This window comes from Toxorhynchites rutilus, chromosome 2 (genome assembly GCF_029784135.1).
Source record: "Toxorhynchites rutilus septentrionalis strain SRP chromosome 2, ASM2978413v1, whole genome shotgun sequence".
In the NCBI taxonomy this organism is placed as follows: Eukaryota; Metazoa; Arthropoda; class Insecta; order Diptera; family Culicidae; genus Toxorhynchites; species Toxorhynchites rutilus.
In genome coordinates, this window is record NC_073745.1 from 195,720,961 (window position 1) to 195,743,811 (window position 22,851).

At 36.5% G+C, this 22,851-nt stretch overlaps 2 protein-coding genes across 2 annotated transcripts in view; one reads left to right on the forward strand and one right to left on the reverse strand.

The window, feature by feature from the left end:
- LOC129770925 (farnesyl pyrophosphate synthase) overlaps positions 1-20,828 on the reverse strand; it is a 33,460-nt gene extending 12,632 nt beyond the window's left edge. The window contains exons 1-3 of the mRNA XM_055774125.1: positions 20,238-20,828; positions 5,778-6,084; positions 4,961-5,322 (exon numbers count right to left, since the gene is read on the reverse strand). Coding sequence (XP_055630100.1) covers positions 4,961-5,322; positions 5,778-6,084; positions 20,238-20,434 — 866 coding nt within the window. The 5' untranslated portion in view covers positions 20,435-20,828. The remainder of the gene's footprint in view (positions 1-4,960; positions 5,323-5,777; positions 6,085-20,237) is intronic.
- Positions 1-22,851, forward strand: part of LOC129770923 (uncharacterized) — a 227,966-nt gene that overhangs the window by 13,242 nt on the left and 191,873 nt on the right. The gene's annotated exons all lie outside the window — the stretch shown is intronic.

A 22,851-nucleotide genomic window follows, 5' to 3' on the forward strand; every position in this document is an offset into this window, starting at 1 on the left:
GCTTTGATTTTCACTAACACGCAATGATCTTCAATTTCGACGTTACGAATATAATGACCAAAATGAAGATGCAAATGAAGAATTAACTTCATGGCAAGCTGATGTTGATGTTCATTTCACTGGTGTTCATCTATAGTGTTACTTCATATTTATCGACTCGCGCTTGAGCAGTAGACTACCAATACAAGGCAGGCTGAAATTCGCCGTATTTGAATGTCGTGAACGTGAATATTTTCGGCACTGCTGAGCATATTTTTCAAAAAAGATTTTTTTGATCCTCTGAAGTGATTTTGCTCTTGAACTTTGTATGGAGCAAAACAATTTTGAGTGACATCAGCATTAGAAGAGACTACAAACTGTTTGCTAGTTTGAACGAGACTGAGTAATTGTTTACATAAACTAATTCGTAGTGATCGGATAGAAAACACAGGTAGGTAAGCACGGAAACGCACAGAACAAAAATATGGAAGGATGGGCGTGTTTTCAATTTTTGTTAATTTCAAAAATGGATTAAGGATGTGTTTCTATTCGATTGGTATGCAAATCATCAACTTCCGTTGGCAACAGAAATAGTTATCAACGTTAAAACTATTTCATAAAAACGAAACACGTTTTCTGATTTGGCTACCTTACTGAAGGACGTAGTGTTGGCTCAGAACTAGCTGATTCAGGTGAAAAACGGGAGGCTAAATTGATCAAAACTGTGGAAAATCTTTATGATACTGCGTTGGAATACATTGAAAAATGGAAGACTAGTCTAGGAGAAATATAACAGTATCATATTAAAGTTCATTTCGGAATTGGCAGAGATTCGAAGTGGTAAAAAAAACAGATTACAGGAATTATAATCGATAAGATAACAAAGTTGGAACAGTTGCAAATCGTCGTGTATTTCCGGAAAGATTTTTTTTTTTAATTTAAGGAATTTGTGAAACATCTTAGAATGTTTGGTTGATTGATTTTATCCTTCGTTTTATTTACTCATTAAAATCCTTGAAAAAATTTTTTTGTCTTTTGGGTATACATGTCCCGTTTTTATTCCTGAACTACACTGCGTTTCACAACTATAGAACCACTAATTTTTTCTGAGTTTCCAGAGATTCGTAAGAAGTCGGTTGTATTGAAGTATAAAGTGTAGAATATAATAACTATCTTCATTTAAAAGACTGGCCATTTGAACTTTATTGTTGTATTCAGGCGCGAAATAATAAAAAAACTAAAATTCCAGTGTTCCATAACTATAGAACCATATGGAAAAACTCTCACTTCAATATAAAATCAACGTCATTTTCACGTGAATTACAATAAGAAAAATAAGTTTCTAATTCGTAGGTCATCTTTAGTTCTCAATCAGTTCAAATATCTCATTTGGGGTGGTTTTGATCAAGTTGCGCCATGTTGTAGTGTGTATCTCGTTCTACGCAGAGGACATTGCTCGTTTAAGCCCTTCAAATAACTCATACTGCTTGTAAGCTGCATCTGCTATTCGTACGATCCCTCCTCATAAGTTCTTGATAGGGTTTTGATCTGGTAAACAAGCTGACCAGTCTAGAATCTGGAGCCCCCATTCAATAAACCATGCCTTGACTTTCCGGATGTTATACCACATACCACGTGGACAGAAAAAGCATGATCTTAGACTCCCCCTTCCCCACCGTGACCAAGCGTGGACATTTACTGAACCTTTCCCCTCTTGTCCACGTGGACGTTTTTTGTATTTTTTCGGAACAAGGAAATAATTAAATTGCGCCTATATTTAAAGCTAATTTTAAATTACCGGAACTGTAACGTTAATCTTGTTTTATCCTGATTGTAATATTATTTCAAACGATCGGCCTTGTAACAAATAAACTGAATTGGCTTTATTAGAAGACGTATTTTTCTGTCCTTCGAGTTTTTCACTAACATTATCACATAATTAATTCGTATCGCTCTTCGGTTTCTCACAAACTCCATTTATGTAGTTTTGATTTTTCCGTTGTCGATTTCCGCATCAAAACATCACTTATAGGTTTCGAACTAATTATTGTAAGAATAATAATTCTAATAGTAACTGATTCTTAGAGAATCATAACTGGGCTTCCAGTGAATTTTTAAAATCAAAAATTTCAAAATTCAATGAGAATACAAATTTTTTATTTTAAGTGTCAAGATAAGTTCATTTGCATATATCATGTCGTCCCGGAACTAGTGCATCGCAAATCTATCCTGCACGTGCGCAATAAAGATTCGGACTATCCTCTCATGAGGCGGCTGAACTGTTCAGCTGTCCAAACTTCACGGTATTTCAAATCCAATTTGAAGAAGGTCTGACCATCGACAGGAAACCAGGAGATCGAACTAAAGGTAACTGATCTCAAAACTCACTCGAAAGTGGTTGCTCTTTTCAAACGGACCCCAAATTTGTCAAATTAGACAGACACGGAGAAAATGGCACGAGCTTCGCAATCCTAAATTCAAAAAACAAATAGTGGTTTGAGGAATGTCGAGACACAAGTTGTATCGAACCGTAATGCGTAAAATCTGGAAGGATGCAAGGATGCTCTCCAAGAATTTGCTGATGAAATACGGTTGCGTCGTTATGGATGATGGAATGAACTATAAGGCCGTTGGATCCTTAAAGACTACTGGTAAAAACATAAAACCACGTTAGATCTGCAAAGCGCCCAGAAAACACAAAATAAAAAATTGTCAAATTCCAGGAAACTGAAAAATGAAACTGTCGTAACTCCTGCAACAATAAACCAGGATTCTTTTTCGAAAGAATTCCCTTCAGAAGATGTCTTTTCCTGGCGTGGGATTATATTTTTTGCTTTTTTATACGTCTTGTCAAACCAAATGTGCAAACGTCCATGAAGAACAACTAAGAATACTTGCTAACTGATGACTTACTTGCTTGCTTACTTGACTTACTTACTTGCAAAAAAATCTTACCTAGATGGTGTCTCTGGCAGATTCAAATTCACATTCATGGATAAATTTGCTGGTTAGTTCGTGAACGAAAATTAAGGTGAAGGTGGAAGCTAGCCATTGTAGTAGTATAGGTAAAACCACGTGTAAAAATGGGGTAATAGTGTTTGTGAGAGAAGAGCAAAGCACATGTAAATAGATCAATTCACTTATCAGACTGTGTGGCGCTTCATTGACACGAGTCTTTGAATACATTTGAAAAAAAAAAAAAAACAATTCAATACTGAAGTTAAATGTATGAACGATATGTTCCGATGAACCATGCCAATTGCAAACATAAATATATAGAAGGGGTATTTTTGCATATGAAGTAAAATTCTGATTATACGCGAGCGTAACATGTGCAAATTTATAACACATGCGAATTGGGGCTCTTTTGATATTAACAAGTTCTACCGCATAGTAACTCGATGCTGATAATTCCTCAATATTTTCCTTCGTTGGTCGTATTGTTTTCACATATTCACGTTGGAGAACCTTAACCCTTCTCTTCGTTGGCTGAGACATTTTGATTGAATGTAATACTTTTCCGTTTATTGTTTTTGAAAGCATAGGCAGCCGTGGCAGTGTTCCGAGCTCTGCAATACAATTTTCTTACCCAATATTAAAGTTGCTAAAACTTACATTATAGACCCATTAAACGTAAAAATAATGATTGTATTGATATCAACACTATTTTATTCTATTGATTTTCATGACATGAAAGACTATGACTCAGGAATAACATTTTATTGAGTGGTTTTGATAGCTGTTTCGATGATGTTGTCTGGCATCAGTGTCGAAAAAATAACGATGCTTTCACCAATACAAACAAAACCATTGCCGAAGATTGAAAAATGAAAATTTAACTTTCAGAGCACTTGCTCGAGTTTTCCGACGTTTTTCACTATACAGTGCGACAGCAGATGAAAATTTAATATCTTGTGAGTAATCGATTAGATTTTGGTTGATATTACTTCATGGGAAGTGTGCGAAAACGATCATTTTCTTCACATAGTTTCGCGCAATTATTGATTTTCGGGCGAGGGGTGAGGGACGGAGATGAAAGAAATGAGCGCCATTGTGGCAGCCATTTGTGGCTAGCTTCCACCTTCACCTTAAGATATTTGTGGCAATCTTGTTTGTTTGATGAACTTTTGGTTGTTTTGATTTGAATTTATTTGACAAGAACCTAGATCCACCCAATTGTCCTCAAATCCGCTCAAAAGAAAAACATTAGGTAATCTTGAAGTGGAGGATAAAGAAGATTGGAAAAATAGCTAAGAACACTGCACAGATGATTGATACTACAGCTGTGCAATATAGAATTGCGGGTATCACAAGGAAAGTAAGCAGATATATCAGAAATGAAGAGAAATGCGTAATGCGTACTTTTGCGTATCTAACTCATTTGATCCCCGAGATATCAGTGACTTTTATGTGAGTTACACTCAAAATATACATTACAGTGAAGACATTCAACAATATGAAAAAAAGATGGATATTCGACCGGGCAACACTCTGAGGCAGCTCAATTCTTCAATTTAAAAAATACGAAGTACAAAGGGTGGACAGTTTAATAAATCTTTGAAAATTCTGAACAAATTTCAGACTTCACTTATACTATACCTATTAAGCTTCTCCACATGGACATTATTCATACCCCCTACCCCTCTCACCGTTGACAAGCGTGGACATTCGCGTACACCCTACCCCTTCTAAAGTTGTACACGTAGTATGTGGACAGTCCCTTAAATTCAACCGACTTCTTAAATATCTCTGGAAACTCATAAAATATGAGTGGTTCTATAGTTGTGAAACGTAGTGTATTTGTACATATGAAAGTAGGGGTAGAAGGTTTTAATGAGCATTCAGGGCTTTGGAGAGTGCGTTGGCCATTGCTCCGGGTATTGATAAGCATGCCAGACGTAGTAGTTTATCAAGATAAAAAGATACTCAACAATTGAAAATTCAAATCTAAAATCATAATAACACTCCCAATTGAACTTACCCAGTCATGTGCATGGCTAGAGCCACCGGCAGGTAGAATGTATAATAGGCAGTCTTATGGGAAACGATTGATTTGTACATATCCATGGTGTATTTGGTGACATCCATTCTGGCCGACTGAAGATCGAGCGATTGGCCGATGGTGGTGATGAACTTGATCTCGTTGAACATTTCCACCAGCTTAGTGTAATATGGCTCGGTACCGAACTGCTTCTTCAACACGTAGAAAATTGCTGACTCAATCATCAGAGCATCGTTGATGGCCGTCAATTTCACATCGTCCACCTTGTACCAACACGGTTGACCACGTCGTGTCTGCGAACCGTCCATTACGTCGTCGCAAATGAGAAACATCGATTGGAACTAAAATTAGAGGGAGGATGCAAAACTGGAGGTTGACAAACATATCGACAACAAACAAACAATGAGAGCGCTCATTGACGTCATTCAACTGAAATGGAACAATTCACAGATTCCCTGCTACGACCTCACTGGGTCAACACAAACTCGGGTGATCTGGAGAACTGATAGAGCTGAGCTGGCAAACAAACAAAAGGAAATCCATATCGCCTGATGTTGTTTGTATTTACATACTAGGTTAGTAACAATCTTCGTTGTCAACATATGAATCAATTTACATATCTAGTTAAAATCTTGACGCATCTCAAAAGGGGTGCAAATCAAACCCACTTATTCGGATTAGCAGCTGTATTTTTAGCCAACTCCCACCTCAATAAAAATAAAGACGCTGTTACCAAATGCAGGGTTTACTTTGCGTTGACGATTTTGCATAATTTTCGTTACCAATTAACACATACCATTTCGATACACCAGCCCAGATAGTGGGCCCGCCGGATATTCTCTGGGGTTTGATCTTCGCTTTTGGCCAGCATGCGGTAGGCGAGCACGGCGGCCAGCCCGCGGTTTTTCTTCCCTTGGGGAACGTTGTACTGCAGGGCTCGGGCGAACCATTTGGATGCGACCTTACCGTCGTACTTCTTAGCGTATTCAGTCAAATCACGGACTAGATCGGGGAAAACGCACATAAACTCGCGACTCTCGCTCTTCGAAACAGCGGTGTGCGTAGCCGCCTCCGGCACCGAGTAGTTGAGTGTTGAAAGGGTTCTGAAAATAGTAATCGAGATATTTTTTGTTATTTGAAATAAATGCATCTATTGAATTGTCATGGAAGGGTTTTTTATAAAATATCTTCAGGTTAGTCATGAAACATGAAACGCGTAGTTTGAGAATTCATCTTTTCTGATACTGATACAATAATCTGTGTGAATTCAATGCAGGTTATGATAACATTTGATGCTTTAGATAAATTTACTCTTACTGACATTTATAGAAGTAATCACGAGTTGATGAGCCACGACCTTGCCAACTTATCTTCGATTTGCAATGTTCTCTTATCAGCGAGTTTAACTTTGTGGCCAATAACGCTTGCCACTCCACTTGAAAGACTTTGCTTTCAATAAAAATAACCTTATCGAAGTTTCATAAATCAGTAGGATAAATGATACCGATATCTTCAAGGCGTAATACTCAGGAAATCCAGTACAACCAGCTTTATCTGGAAATAGGGATGAAGATAAGATTGCCTATCTCTTCCGTAATCCAACGCACATTCGTGATGGTGTTCAAAAGATAAGGAACAAACCCAGAAATCAAATTTTTATTCAAATTTGTGTACTGCCATTGGTTCAAGGATAAAACTAGTATAAAATAAAACAACATCTTTGATGAGCAGAAAGATCCATTCCAGAACAACAATTTCTATGCACAGTCACGTTACGTAAACCAATACATCGCACACTCCTTTGCAATACTCGCAACAGAGATGCAGTCGAGAGTAAACAGATACCTAAACTATCAATATCACACGCTGTTCATTCGGCATTCCATCAGACCCATGTGATTGAAGCGTGATGTTAAATTATTCCTTGATGAAGAATTGGCTTCTGACCTTCATGATTGCCGTTTATTATTGCCAATAATTCATGTTATGAAGAAGAATTATTTAGAGATTAGATGTTGTATTAATATTCTCAGTCTTGTTCAAGTACTTTGGCCGGACTAACTAACCTAGTTAGAAATTGAAAATTATCTACCGGCTTTTGAAGGTTGAAATGCCGGCCTATTCCATTAATCAAACAAGCCCAACTCCTCATGGTATTCCGTGTTCCAGTTCATTTTGCAAAAGCAGACGTTTAAAATCATTCATCGCTGTTTCTATCGAAAGGAGCGATATTTTCGACATCCTCCGAAGAAAAGAGAAAGGGAAGATGCGTAGTAAAGAATGACGAACAAATGTTTGTCCTTGGGTTGCCCCCCCGTCAAGTTTGTGTGTTATTACGATGGTGAATGCTTATCGCTGGAAAGATTTTGTTTTCAAATAGTGTTAATGTTCAATGATAACGATAACACATTTTCTACGCGAAGCAGTTTGTATACCGCGATGATAATACCCGTTTTACCTTCTTATTCTGAATATCACATAGTGAAAGTTGAAGGCATTCTCGGTTTTGAATAATGTTTTTGAAATTGGGAATTGATGAATAACACACAATTTTTTTCGTATTTTTGAATGCGTTTATCACTGATACTCATATGAGATTAAAAGTTAACTACTTTGTTCTTTAAACGTTTATTTTTTTATTTCAGACAGTGAAGCCCACATGGAACGGATCGAACCGTACCATGCAGGGACAAATCCATCTCTTTTATCATTTTAGTAAATCATAACACTAATGAAATTACACTTGATCAGGGTGTTCATTTCAATCGTTTGGATGATAAAATAATCCGACACGGACACTTGAGGCTAACTCGGGAATAAGTGAAAATTTTACACAATTTTCCCAATTCTTTTTTTCAAAAAACGTTTGTACAAGAGGTCGGATTATAAAAAAATAGTGGGATCGTAAATTTCTTGGTCAGATTTTTTATTCACATTTTGATTTATGTGCTGTCAATATCGGATTGTAAAAAATCAGCGATGAACATTACCTGGGTAGTTCTCGGTGAGCATTTAGGAGTTGCTGAAATTGCATCGACTTTTATAGTTGAGACATCTTTCCTGGGTAACCAATTAAAGTGGACAAATCTTCTCTACAATTCGATTTACTGCATTATTAACCCTCCTATACTCGCGCATAGGTCCGTGAGACCGAGAAATCAATAATTCGTGAATTTTTTCAGAAAATATCAACACTCTAGCTTCGTTATTCGTGGTTCGTCATCGTTTAGCCTCGTTTTGGACAAGTGACTTCTTTGCCTATTTTAGAACATTGTGCAATGAAATGTATAAATCAGTGCTAGTGCCGTGAGATATTTATTGAATATTAAAAATCATAGAGTCATTACCGAACTATTCTTATTTGATTTTACTTCTTTTTGTCACAGGATTGAACGGATTCATATATTATTCGTCGATATATTCGTCGTAAGATTCATACGTTCAAAAGAAAAATACAAATGTCTAACTTCCGTATAGTTATTCGCTTAATACAATGGTCACACATAAATAGACTTGTGAAAGACGTGCACTTGTGGAAGAATTGTAAACTGTAAACCATAAACTAATCGATGACTTATGGTTATTTTTTACAGTTACGGTTCCGAGAAAAAAATATTTTTATATTATATGGGCTGAACAATATCGACCAGAAATACTGGAGAAATACTGAACTGCTTGAATATCTAAGTAGTTTTTCAGTATTTCCTCGCAAAATACTATCTCCAGCATAGAACTAAACATCTCAGAAGACGCAGAACGGCAACAGAAAATCTGAACCAAATCTTTTGTGTTGTGGCGGCGGAGGCGAAAGCAATAGCGTCGAAACAAATTTTCACCTTCCGTTTTCCACCACAGAACACAACTCTCAACGCTGAAAATACCTTACACCATTTTTAACCCGGAAACAATAAATGGAATCACGAAAATTGAATGGTAGATTGAAAAAATCACAAATAAGTCATTCACGATTCATCAGTCATCCAGCTAGCGACCGGACGGCTCAAGGTCGATTTGTTTAGGTTAGTTTTTCAAAATTGTCTTTTTCAAGGCTAAGCGCGTGTAAGCTGAGAAAGCTTAAAGCATCTATAATAAAAAAAAACATCACATTACATCAATAAATCCAAACACACTCTTGAATTCACTAAAGTTTCCTTCAGACAAAATAAGTATAAGATATATTTTTAGAATGTATAGAAATTTCTAGAATAACTCTTAAGGGGGGACCCATGTCTGGAAGGTCGAAAAATAATGAATTTTCGTGATTTTTTTTTCGAATGTTAGGAATGAAGTGAAGTGTTCGGTATTTTAGTTATTGTTTAAGGTATATATTTTCCATTTTTTTAGTGCACGAATAATGATTATTACGCTGTTGACAGTTGGATGCGTAGATGCTGTCTAAAAATCGATACCTTACTGGTGGAATCGATTCTGAAGCAACGGAGTGTCCGATCGGTAGCTAGATGACTGATGAATTGTGAGTTCTGTAATTAGAATCGCGAATGATATTTATATATTGTACTTCGCTGACATATAATCGGCAACGGAAACAAGATAGGAAAATCTGTATCCTTCCAATTTTATTCAGCCCATCAAAATACGTTCAGAGCATCATCCCTCAAAATGTTCTCCAAAAATGCCATCATTTCATCGAACTCAGCATTCCAGTAGTTACATGAAATGCTACAAAAATAGTGAATTCAGGCTTCTCATAAATCGAGCTGTTGGAAATTGGCTGTCGACTGAGAGGATAGGTCGATCATTTGGGAGTTCATGTTGATAACACTATCTAGTTGCAGGAGACCTGCAATACTGTAGCTCTACAGAAAATCGGTCTATAAGGGCCTAATGTTTGAGCAACCATGCTCAGCGGCTCAAAGTCTTCCATAGCATTGAACGGTTCACGTCCCAGTTGATGAAGACTTCGTTCTCCAGAGCGTTGAGTCATAGTAATGGTTAGGTAATCTCGCATTGTGGTATTGTGTGAATTCAAATTTGGAGAAGCTGCGATATGATGAATTTTTCGCGGAAGAAATAATTCTGTTCAAAGTGTACAGGGTGAGAAGAAATTATCCGTGTTTTTTTCCTCAGTGCATAGCTCGTATTTGACAGATGCTGAATTTCTGTATCAATATAAACCTTGAGTAATAGTAAAAAAACGTATACAATTTCGTGTGAAACATTTCGCGGATAGTGTCACAATTGAGTCCATTCAGCTGCGTATTGCTGTAGTTGAACACGGCTAGAACCGTCTTAGGATCGAGATTCTAAAAGGTCAGTCCGAAAAATGGCGAAATCTTTTAAAGTCAATCCAAAATCAGTACGATATGATTCTATATGTCCCTTTCTGCTTCAATTCCATTTTAGGCTTTTGGCAAAATGTGATAAATAGTACGTGCGAGATTTTCAAACTGGAAATGAAAAATACACATGTTAAAGTTTTTTTTTTGCTGTTTGGCAAAATAGGTTTTTGACCATCATTTTTTAGTATATCTCTTGTAATCTCTTTTCCTAGAGCATTTTAGGGCTAAAAACAGGGATCCGAAGAGTATGGTGGTTATGTGATTCAAAATATGATTCTATAATAAAATATTGCAATTAGATGGATTGTGGTAGAGCCCTTTTTCCATTATTTTTGGGTGAAATTCAAAATCTTGTTTAAATAGGCACCGTTTTGTGGGAAAATTTGTTGTCATTCTAAAGATAGCTTCATAATGCCTCTCTCATAGAAGTCTTGGTCCTCATTGAAGGAAAATTGTAAGGGGTTGTATCTAGGACACGACCGCATATTTTCGACGTAGAACTACGCAATTATTTTATGCAACCACTTGTTTACCACTTCGAATATTATTTTAGAATGCATTGAAATTTTTGTAATAGATTATGTTCTTCGTTACGAATGAATTTGATGAACGTCCTTTTATGTGATGCCTAGGAATACCAAAATATGTGAACGGAAGAATTGTCAAACGATCATTGTATTTTACATTTCTCTCTGCAATTATTGCACATCTCATGTTTACGTAGTTCTCGAACCGTGAAAGTTCAGTCACCTCTAGTATCTGAAATGACGACTTTCGCAGGCTTTAGGGAAACATTCCGGTCTGCTCAACGACAAGCGAGTACAAAAGTACTCAACACCAAAAAAAATCCCCGACTTGCATGTATTTGCAAAGCGGATTCCCCCAGGCGCATTAATTCTGAAGTCCGTGTTAGGGAAACGCAGCTCAGTGGGAAAAAATACCCCGAATTGCATGTTTTGATATAACGGATTCCCCCCGGCACATTGATGTTGAAGTCCGTGTTAGGAAAACACAGCTCGGTGGGCACAAAAATACCCAAAATAAGTCTGTGTTGGGGAAACCGTAAATCGGGCCAATCAATACTTGGCAGTTAGGGCGTTTAGATAACGCTTGACATTTTACAGTTATTCGTTTGTTCATCTCATGGAAAATAACATTTTATTTATTGTGATAGACGCCTAGAAATATTTCTTATCAATTGATGCAAACATCTTTCCGATCTGTTGAGAAATGTTCGAGTTATAAGCATTCAAAATACGGGTAGGGTTAACACAGTTTTCATGAATTCAAACCGTTTAGAGATTAGCGATTAGATCATTTGTCAGTGAGTGGTAGAGTCTTGCTCTTTTGTTTTGGTCATGGCTTTCACATTATATGTACACGATCTTACAGATGAATAGTTAAATAATTTCTGGAGTGATAAAACATAATTTTCACCCAGTTTCATTTCAAACATCGCTGCCGTTTGTCACAATCTTGAAATTCGTATATATTTTTTTCTGTTTGCTCCCCATTTTTAGCCCTTTATTGCGTTATCCGCGATTTTCGTTATACACGGTGATCTAGCCCGACTATTTAGCGGATAATCGGGGTTCTACTGTATTTCGTATTTTTCATTATCAAATCCAAAGTCAGGGGCACCCATCGGTATCGAATTATCATCGATACCACGATTTTCGCTAAATTCTCCTTTCAGTTCGGCCTTTAGAAACTTTTCTGAACTCTAATCCATCAAATTTGGTATCCCCGAAAAGGGCCGTTAATTATAGGCTAAGGTAATAGCACGCTCTCCTCGGATACGACGGGCCAGCTGGATGTCCTTGGGCACGATGTGACGCGTGGATAGCACACAAATTGGTATCTTCGAATAGGCTTCTAAATATGCCTCGCTTGCCTCCTGCAGTGCCATAATGGCAGAGCTTTGGAAGCGCAAGTCGGTTTTGAAGTCCTGGGCAACTTCACGAACCAAACGCTGGAAGGGTAGCTTGCGGATCAGTAATTCGGTCGACTCCTGATAGCGACGAATTTCACGCAAAGCGACGGCTGCTTTCGTGGAGCCTTACCACCGGTAGATTTCGGAGCTGTCTGCTTGGTCTCAATGAAGCGAGTTGTCACGGTACGAGAGTAGAGGTAGTAGTGGACGAAAGCAAAGGAAGCGTCATGTTTTATACTCATCCGTACGGTTCAACTGAAGAAGAGAAATGGAATTGGAAAAGAAGACCATAATGCAAAGGCATCTAAGTGCGACCGTCCTCATCTCACATCACCGCAGCAAATGAATGGATTTCCAGATCGTTTGCGAGTTTATATACGGTTTCAGTAACCTGTTTTCTAAGCAATTTTAAAGCTATTCAAACAACTTTTAGGGTCAATAATTAACAATCATATAACACGTGGATATTTTGTCTTTCGAATGAAATGATTATCGGAAAAGAGGTATTAACGTTCGAACCCTTGCAGTTCAGCGACACTCTCTCGTTTTCGAAACTTTGAACTTACACCCCGGTACAGAAATGAAAGACGTAGTCCTACGTCAAAATAGCAAGTTTTTTTTAGTGTGAAAACTTTACAACGAGCCTAAATATAAAATTGTATGATCGATATTACCCAAGAAATTGATCACGGAATCCAGCTACCGAGAAAATAATGGATACCTTTTTCCCCAACCTAATATAACTTTACAGCTTCAAACTGACTCAAAACTGAAAAAAAAATATTTTCACTGGCAACATATCTTGGAACTGAGTACTGGGTAACTTCGATATAACGTACATTTCACTTTCAAACCTGTAGCTGAGATGTAGCAGAATTTTGATTAGTTATAATTGTAATTTATACTCTAAAATTAGCGAAGCTATATTCCTGAAAGATTATAATTTACTATACCGAAATGTTGCTTATTTTCTTCGTAATTGCTCTCCGTGATTGACCTGAACCAGCGAAATTACACAAATAACACACTGAACGGCACTTAGGAGTGGCAAGCCATCCTCATTGTGCAAGTGCAAGGGAATGAATGTATCATATTCGCGGCCACAGAGGTCACCTCTATAGCTTTATGAACCTCAATGTCAATGCCCAAATGATTTGCACACTATTTTGAAGAAATTATATATGCTATTTTGTAACACATTTCTTAGATTATTCTCATTTCGTCTTACCAGACACCGATGTACTCCAATATCTGGAATGATTGAACGGTTTACCCCAAACGATCATGTCTGTTTTCTCCGTGGATAATTCAAACCCCAACTCAACGGTCCTGGATGAAAAATTATTCTAAATATTTTGTAAGCGTATTTGCAGTTCAGATTATTCTGATCCTACGTTAGACACCACTTCATCATCTGCAAGTTGTTACGAATTGGATGAAATAAATTCGTACTTTTACAGGTGCGGTCATATCTGGACACCAATTTATTCCTTGTTTTTTGAACGCAAAGTGCAATTGATTTGCGCTCTATTTTGATAAAAATGTCTATGACATTTTGTAACACTTTTATGAAATTATTCTAATTCTTTGTACAACATTTTCTTGAACGGATAACGAAACGTTGAGCTTTACTATTTCTATCAAACGTGAGCGTGCGTAGGATGAATAATTATAAAAAATTATATATTACCGCTATACAATTTATTTCGTTATCATATGCACAGAATGAAGGATAAATCATTTCTTATATTGCTTAGTTTGCATTCATGTGTGACCTCTTTCTATCGGTAGAAACATATTTGTTCAGTTATAAGACTGACAGTAGTTTTATTCGCTCTAAGATTTGCTAAACGTGGGAACGTGATCGACACCAACGAATTAACAGGATCTTACCTATCAGACTCGTTATCACAGTAACCGGCATCTCTTTGAAAGCATCTCTACACACGTGTCACTCTGACGTTATGGTCAAATCATCCAAAGGCAAAAGTATTTGTAGATTCAATGAAAAATCAACTTCAACTTCTCTAACGAATCAGCATAAGCCCTTCAAATGCAGCTTTTCTAATTGTAGCTGTTGAAAGTTGATCGAAACGAAACTGATTCAGTTTATGTATCGTTATGAATGTGCAGAGAACAGTTTCTCTGATAGTTAACGCTTACGATACGCATGTATACCTCATGTGGGAAAATCTCGAAAAATTTCTTTGAAATCAAAATAAATTAAAATTAACATTCTATGCTACACAATGATATCTATTTTCTGAAGCTTATCAACAGACAAAAACACGCATTCCCGATATGGATTATACTTCTATATAAAATTACTCTGTTTACGTTTGCTCGTCCGACATATGAAAATAACATTCTAACTGCGCAGTACAATCAGTTCCACACCCACCCCACACGAACCATTCACTCCATTGAGAATGCAAATCGAGCATGTATTGTAGTTAACACATTGCATCGATGTGTTTTGTATTTCATTCTTCGGAGCTCTGGATGTTCCAGCTAGCGCAGAACGCAATAATTCCGAGACCGGTATTCCTGCTTTCGACTTATTCGTCTCCTAAACGAAGAAACGATGTTTGCGTCCACCGGTCACACCTCTTTTGGAGATTACGACGCACAACCGGTCAATCACACTGGAGCCTATTAGTTGTAAGGCGCAGGTGTCCAGTTTCATAGAACTGAAAAGTAGATTTACCTATCCAACGAGACTTATTTGTGGGACAAAATATGTTGACCGGTTTTTCGGCACATTGCCGGAGAAATTCACTACCTCGTCTGAAGGGCTGTTGTTACCCCATTATTGAGCAGAACCAGTGTTGACTATTTGCATACTGGTCACAGATCACGCGACATTCGGATGATCTCTGTGTGGCACTCATACACAAAGTGCACAACGTGATGAAGGCTGGATAGACTAGACATAAATAAGCGTTTCGTTACATTCTCTCTTTTTTTACGGAATGCTTTCGTATTGTTACGAATCATACAAAAGAAAGATAACATGCTGAAGAAAGATTGAGAAAGAGGACAGGCATAATGGCACAAGTGTTCGGCGTACAGTTCTTGAAAAATGGGTGGAATACAGACGGTATGGAGCTGAGTGAGCTTCTTGGGCACGATGAAAGTGCTGTACGTTGAAAGGAAGGAGAAATCACGTCGCAAATAGATTTTTTTGGTGCTGAACTTAGTGATGTTCGATTTTTGAAATTATCGGTTCATCAACTGACCGAATGTTCTTCAGTCGTTTATTCGATACGATTAAACGCCTCAAAATAATCGAATAATTGCCACACTTAGAGAAATAATTAGTTGGACTAACATTCTTATTTTCTAGATTTTTTTTTCAATTACAATTACTTGTATTCGCAGCGGTTGCTCTTTGGTTTACCAAGGAATTAGTAATATGTCTTCATTGACCGTAAAAATGGAAAAAATCATTAACCGAGATAACTATGAAAAACTGACTCAATCAATAATTACAAAAACGAAAATCAAAATTTTTCTAAATCATAAGCTTCAGTTTGATACGTCGATCATCTGAATCGGTCCAGTAGTTCAGAAGTTATGAATTTTTGTAATTGAAAAAAGGTGAAAAAATTGTTTTTTAGAATCTCAGATATCGAGAAATTTTATGTAAAAAATCCTGAGCTTTCAAGAAAAGAATCCAAAGCCATGAAAACAACAAAAAACGACTACAATTAATAATTTCGAAAACAAAATTCATTTTTGCTTTTGCTATTTTTTAAAAGGCTACCTCAATGGCTTCAATTTGATACGTCGATCATCTTCACCCTTACGAAAAAATAAAAAAATATGGGTCTAATAAAAGAACAAAATTACCACTTTTCACGAAAATCTGAGAACTACTGTATCGGTTATATCGGTCGGGTGGAGATATGAATTTTAGAAAATATATGAAATTTCAATACTTTGTAAAATCGTAACAATTTAAGAAAAGTGATATAAAAAATTAAATCTACATACGATTCAACATGAAAACTTACATATAATGTTTTATTTTGGGACCAACCGTTCTCGAGATATAGCCATTTTTATAGTGAAAATGATGCCAGTGAAATTTCTATACGATGTCGTAACATTTATTTGTTGTTATTTTATTTATTGTTATTTCCATCGAAAATTCTTTCACATACCATTCATATTTGTGAAGATAAAAGCAATAGATACAAAAGAATAATATTTTTCGACTTTTATTTATTTCAACTATGATTATATATATACAGGAAATATTTCTGGTTCTTCTTTGGAATTAGAATATATCTTAGCTGCTTTCTTATCACCAGAAATAGGTATAAATGAATCATATTTGTGAGTATCAGGAATTAATCTCGTTTTCTTAGAAGTCTATTCAAGTTTTTCTTCAGCTAATCTACAATCATCTTCATAACAGAAGGATTTTCTAGTTTTAAAATTCTGCTTACAATCATTGGCCCAATCATAACAATAACAATAAAGTTCATGTTCTGTAGTGTACGATTATCATTGCAATAAACTAAAAACGGGTGTGTTGTGCACTGGGAATTATTCCAATGATAGATCTGAACCTCTTCTTGTAAAACGATAGTATAATCTCCGGAAAAATCAGATATTATTATAACTTCTCCTTCTACCAAACATTGTTTTCTTGTTTTTGAAAATCTTGCTTGTTCATTTTTAATGAAATCGTGAAGTATAGATTTATCAATTTTCTTCACAAAACATGAGCAAAATTCTTCTGAAGACGTTTTATTCAATTCAATTTTACATCTATCAGTTGACACCCACTGCACAAAAACCACCAATATATCACTTTTTTTGACGTAGGACTACGTCTTTCATTTCTATACCGGGGTGTAAAATCATAGTTTCAAAAACGAAAGCGTTACGCCGGAGACCGAGATTTTGAGCGTTAATAGCTTCTAAACAACTGAACGAAATGGTATGATAAACACTTCACTCGAAAGATAAAATATCTACGCGTTCTATACTTGTTACTTTCTGATCCAAAAACTTGTTTCAATAGCCTTTAACATTGCTTTCAAAACAGGCTATTGAAATCACCAATCGGTATATGAGCGCCGCTCGGAAATCCACTCAGTTCGAATTGAACAGCGATTGGAACATGTTGTCGCTGTTGTGGTGAAGCTCTTCGTTTATCATGAAAGCGCGGATGAACGATGTCACCAAGAGCCTGTTTGTGCACCTTAGGCCAGAAGGGAATCCATCAGGAGGAGAGTGATGCCACAAACGGTTCCCCGGGAAGATCTCGAAGCAGCCGCTACACACACACACATACACGCGCGGAATTCTTTCCGTTTGGATGCCATTCAACATCGAGAAAGATCCGGAAAAGAATCTGCCAGTTCCTCTGGGAATTTAAAAATACATTCATGTGAAAGAGTTTATTTGAATGTTTTCTATCCATGTAACACTGTGACCAAATACATTTGGTTTTGTGATTTTTCAATCAATCGCAATTAACAAGATAGCTTCTGAAGATTATTCTTCCCCATCAGTAGGATATTTCCGTATCCAATATTGTATGCGCCCGCAATCGATTATTGCTCAGAAAGTTCCGAGCTCAGAGAGTCCATTCCCCTCTAGTTTGCCTTCCAAATTGTCATCGTAAACCACGCCTTCTCTCGATTCAATACGCACAAAAAGCATACTTAAGCGATATTTTGGTGGTGAGATGCATTCATTTTTCGCGAGGACATCGACAAGACAACATCGTTGCTGAGGGTGCTGGACGGCGAAGGATCGAGATCTGCCCTGAAACGCAAGCAGTTTGTTTGAAACTGTGAGGGAGCACAGAGAAGCCGATCCTTCAGGAGAAGAGAAGGTGACCATCGAAGTAGCCGCTACACACACACATACACGCACGGAATTCTTTCTGTTTGGATGCCATTCAGCATCGAGAAAGATCCGGAAAATAATCTACCAGTTCCTCTGGGAATTTAAAAATACATTCATGTGAAAGAGTTTATTTGAATGTTTTCTATCCATGTTACACTGTGACCAAATATGTTTCAATCAAGTGCTATTAACAGATGGTTATCGAGTTAGCATAAACCATTGGTGGGCTTCCAGTATCGAGGAAAATGTGGAAATATCTAATCGTTACTGAAAATAATCTGCCAGTTCCTCTGGAAATTTAAAATTACATTCATGTGAAAAAGTTTATTTTAATGTTTTCTATCCATGTAACACTGTGACCAAATACATTGGGTTTTGTGATTTTTCAATCAATCGCAATTAACAGGATAGCTTCTGAAGATTATTCTTCCCCATCAGTAGGATATTTCCGTATCCAATATTGGATGCATAAAACCTTGTGCCTCCAACGTAACGCTCTCGTTTTCGAAGTCCCCCAAATATTCATTCATTCAGAATGAATTCAGATTCAACTTCAAACAAATGATCTCTAAATCAACGATAGTTCTACGTCACTCTTGCGGTTATACAATAGATATAACCCACTTCCTGTTTTTTTTAATTGAACTTGAATGTTTTTTTAATGATGGTACGTAATGATATGTACGTAAAATATTCTAATCGCTGAAATTTTTAACTTCAACATGATGTAAATCCCATCAATATGCATTGATTTTTCACGAAGTTACAGTATGTCAAAAATCACCTCAAATTTCCGACTTCGCCCCTGTTCCTCTATTTTTTGTCCAGTGTATGTCGAAAACGGTCAGTCTTATGACAGTAAACTTTGTGTAGTTTTTCATGCAAAATTGCGTGTAGAATCGGCTTATTGTGTTACTTTTCTTGTAAAGCTAAAATTTCACAAAGTACTGAAATTACATAAATTTTCAAAAATTCGTATCTTCATTTAGGAGAGTTTACCACGGCACCACTTTACATCAAACTGTGTTAAATTGGAAGGGCTTTCTAATAAAAACATACAGAAACATATCGGAGGGGGGAGGGGTGTTTTGAGCTATAAAAGTTGTTAATATTAAATTCAATTTTTGAGTAAGATTTTTTAATGTTATTGAAATGTTATTTTTCCTAAATAGTTCTTTGATTTTCCAACAACTTTGTCGAACATCGTATTTTAATCAGACATCTGGATTATGAGCTATGATTTTTTTTGATTTCGATTACACCCTATTCAAAAACCAGTCGTAATTTCAATTGGTCATAGAATAAAGAAAATTGTGTTTTTGGGAAGCTTCCACCATAAGATGTATTGACAACTTCATGGATAGATTTTCGGGAGTTGTAATGTTGATCACTTGAAAAAAAAAGTATTTCGTAATTCGTTTTGCCAATTTCGATTAAATTCTTTTCAAATAATCGAAACTATGGTATACATCTCATAGCTTACTCTCATCCCAGTTCAATTCAACTGTCGCGTATGATACACGCGTAATTTTAACGGCGCACAAAGTTTAAAGAAATACACACTCTCCCAAAATAGTCAACTGAGGTCAATCACCGATGCATACTCATGATTATTTTTGTTTGCAACGAAATACTTGATAACAAGCGGTGCGTTGTTTTCGCAAGATTACAGTTTCAGTTAATCGGTAAACACCAAACACGATTTTTGCACAACTTCCTCGTGACAGAGTTCCATCTTGTGCAAATGGCGTGCTCATGGCAAAATGATCATTAATATTTGAACATACCCGCAATGTTGACAACATAGAATGTTTCAATTGCTCGCCAACATATCTCGATCAGAATAAACACAGAATGAAACGGATGCACCACGCCTGAGACTATAGGATATGGGGAGCCGATGCGCATTGCGCAACCGCGTCCATTGCATGTATGCAATGGGACGTGACCATTCGGCAGCCAGTAATGGCTCGCTTTTCGTTCCATCACAGAAATTGTAAACATTCCCACTCTCATCGTACGTTATCACAGTATATGTATAATTCGAACTTTCATTTGAGAAAGCACAAGTTTTTCGATTATCGAAACAAAAATATAAAACTTAGTGACGACGTAGGAAATACGCATAAACAATATATACCCAATAAACCATTACCTGGACACTCTTTTCTGTCTTAACTGCATCTTGTGATGAATTCGGCTTCCTTTCCGATTTTGATCTTCTCGCAGAGTCATGTAGTCTGAGTTATTCACTTCACTGCTCTTGGAGATGACCCGAATTTGTTGCATATTTTGCTTTTCGGAGGCACGAATCAGCTGACGGCCAGCAGCTTTTATCATTGTAGACAACATGTTTTTTTGCAACCCTTTACGCAACAAATAAACTTTCTCAAAACGCGATCGGCTTGGATATATAACTCGGCCTTAAGCTATTTCACACTCTTTCCGTTTCTGTAGACATTAATGTTTTTCACTCATGCTCTTCCGGATGTTCCTGTGGGATCAATGGATCGAATGATTGGGTATTCGTGACTGATTTGAACGCAGAGCAAATCAACTGAATTGACAATATTGAGGTTCGTATAGATTTCACTTCGGAGACAGTAATTGCTATGATGGCCGTGATTGACTTTTTGTGTTAACACTTCTCTTCTCCGGAAAATAATGGTTGAGCAAATGCAGCAACTCGCAGTAGAAAGTATGTCTGTTCGATTGGATGAGTTGAAAACAACTGCGCTTGTGACAAACGATCGGCAGCGGTCTTATTTTGCTCCACACGAATGAAGAAAACAGCGAATAAACAAAGAGACTGTTTACCTCTGGGGAGGATGGGGACAAGTGGCCCATGGAAGCCGTAGCAATTATTGGCGATTTGTTTTTGTTAGTTCGGTAACGAAAAATATTGTAAAGAGTTTGAGTTTTTGTGAAGGTGCGAGCGAGCGTCGAAAATAATAGACCCGTATTTTTTTTTATTTTTTCATTAGCGTCACCATTTCAATTTTAGGGTGATCCGAAAAATGAAGTATACCTTTTTTAAAAAATTATAACTTCTGAACTACTGAGCCGAATCAGATGATTGATATATCAAATTAAAGCCAATTAGGTAGCCTTCTCTGAAAAAAAAAATCGTGATCGCAATCGTGATTTGTATTATTTTTCATAGCTTTTTGTTTTAGGCCGGAAATTGGAAATTATAGCGGGGCGAGCAGTGTTTGGGCGCTCTTTTTCAGTACGAATGTGCCGGAACATTCTTGGCGGCTGTTGATACTTCCTCGGGTGATAGCGTGGCATTATCAAACATTCCCGAGAATTTAAGAGCGAACGGAAGGAAGAAAAACATCCTCTGAAAAAAGGTTTTTAAGCATGTTCCAGTTGACGAATTTCATGCCAACTCGACTGGCCATTGGCAGCAATATCTCAGACTGCAGTGAACATTGTGGGTGTCAATATATTGGTCATTCAAGCAACGTTGCATACTTGAAATCTTCGAAAAAGCATAGCATAAAAAAATGCCAAAATTCTTTTGAAGAAAAATTACGTTAAAAAATTATTTTTAAATTTTCAATTCACTTAACCCAAAAACGTATTTTTTTAAATTCTCAATTAATAGTCCTTACAATTTCCATCAAGTCACTCATACATCGGAGGATGGGCACTTTTGCAGGGATTTTTTTTCTTAACAACAACTTTTTCATGTTTTCTTTGAAAAACATAATACTAATCCTAATTTTGTTCAAAGTCATAATAGTGATATAGCGTGTTCGACAAAGTCGAAGACATCAACTTTCTATTTTTATAGTTTCTGGAATACAAGGAATTTTTGTATGGAGACTCCAAAAATAATGTTTCACTCGCAACACTTTGGTGTGTAAATTCTCACGTTTCTAAATGGAAAAAAAGTTTGTAGAACATGTAAATCGCGATAATTTATACATAAAATGTTACGAGTTAAACACTAATAGTTATTAAAAAACATAAAAAAGTTGTTGGAAAAATTCTCCCTATAAATGTACCCATCTTTCGATGTATGGATGACTTGTTGGAAATTGTAAAGGCTATTCATAACTATTTTTTCATAATTTAAAAAAAAACATGTTTGAGAAAAATGAATTTTGATTTTCAAAATATTTTTTTTTTCAAAATTTGTTTGATATTTTTTAATGGAAGCATAAATAATTCCCTGCATTTCTTTATCTAACCAACATTTCGAGTTAAATTTTTCGAAAACAAATTAAAAAAAACACAAAATTTAAAAAAAAAATCACTCAAAAATATAAAAACCAACAAAATGTTGGTTAGAGAATGAAATATAGGAAATTATCTAAGTTTACATTGAATAATTTCAAACAAATTTAATAAAATTGAGATTAAGCTTACGGAAGCTGTTTGTAGACCGTATGAAATACTTCTGTGTTCTCTCACGGACAAGGCCCTGCTGGACGAAATGTCTGGTATTTATAAGATTCCGTATCAATCCTGCCCGACGGTTTTCATTGGACAAACTCGTCAAAAGCTTAAATGTGTGAGCATAGGAACACCGTGGACAATAAGCGACCCAACAAACCAAGTGTGGCTGCTCATTACGGAGCTAAGCCATGGAATCGACTGGGACTATGTTGATCGCTAGAATGCAGTTTCGGTGTGTGATCTGGTATTCAATCGTCAAGTGACATGTCGTAGGACTTAAATCCAATCATCCTCTCCTAAACTACCTTTCCGATCACGTTAGGTCAGTGACAATATATCTAGCAATTATCGAATTTCTTAGA